This window comes from Antrostomus carolinensis, unplaced genomic scaffold, assembly GCF_000700745.2.
Source record: "Antrostomus carolinensis isolate BGI_N321 unplaced genomic scaffold, ASM70074v2 scaffold26687, whole genome shotgun sequence".
NCBI classification, from domain to species: domain Eukaryota; kingdom Metazoa; phylum Chordata; class Aves; order Caprimulgiformes; family Caprimulgidae; genus Antrostomus; species Antrostomus carolinensis.
The window spans coordinates 6,685-7,231 of NW_010325720.1; the positions used below are offsets into that span (position 1 = coordinate 6,685).

Genomic DNA, 547 nt, shown 5'->3' on the forward strand with positions numbered 1-547 from the left:
CTGCCCCCCCGGGCGCCCTCACCCTCTTGATGTGCTGCTTACCGGGCAGCCAGGGCGAGGCGCAGGGAAGGGCTCTGGCTTGCCTTGCCGTGGCACACAAAACCTGCGTGGGCCAAGCCCCGTGGGTGCATAGCAGCCCCCCCATGCTGGTCCCTTGCTTCCCCAGGGCCGTACTCACCATGGCGTGGTGCACCAGGTACTCCCAAGAGGAGCGGGACTGGTGGTTGAAGATGATGTCAAGGCTGTCGTGGATGAAGTAGCCTGTGGGATGAGGGAGAAAGTGTTGAGGGGGTCCAGCCTGTGCACCGTCACCCGCTGCGGTAAGGGGGAGCAGTGAGGAGGAGGAGGGTGGTGTGACCGTGCTCCCCAGGTGTCGGAAATGCCTCTGCCCTGGCTGAGCATGGGGAGATGGCAAGGGGCTGGCGGTCTGTGGGCTCCACACTGGTGATTAAGGCAGGAGGCATGGCATGTCACCAGGTCCTCGGGGGGGTGGCCATGGCCATGGCCCTGCCTGGCTCCTTACCTGAGGAGAAGCAGAACAGCAAGT

General features: G+C 64.4%; 1 protein-coding gene across 1 annotated transcript in view; it reads right to left on the reverse strand.

Moving 5' to 3' along the window:
* The window catches only part of TLCD1 (TLC domain containing 1), a gene marked incomplete at its 5' end in the record, with an annotated part of 1,553 nt that extends 1,014 nt beyond the window's left edge, over window positions 1-539 (reverse strand). The window contains 2 exons of the mRNA XM_010171350.2: window positions 179-261; window positions 524-539. Of these exons, the coding sequence (XP_010169652.2) occupies window positions 179-261; window positions 524-539 (99 nt within the window). The remainder of the gene's footprint in view (window positions 1-178; window positions 262-523) is intronic.
* Window positions 540-547: the final 8 nt, after the last annotated feature.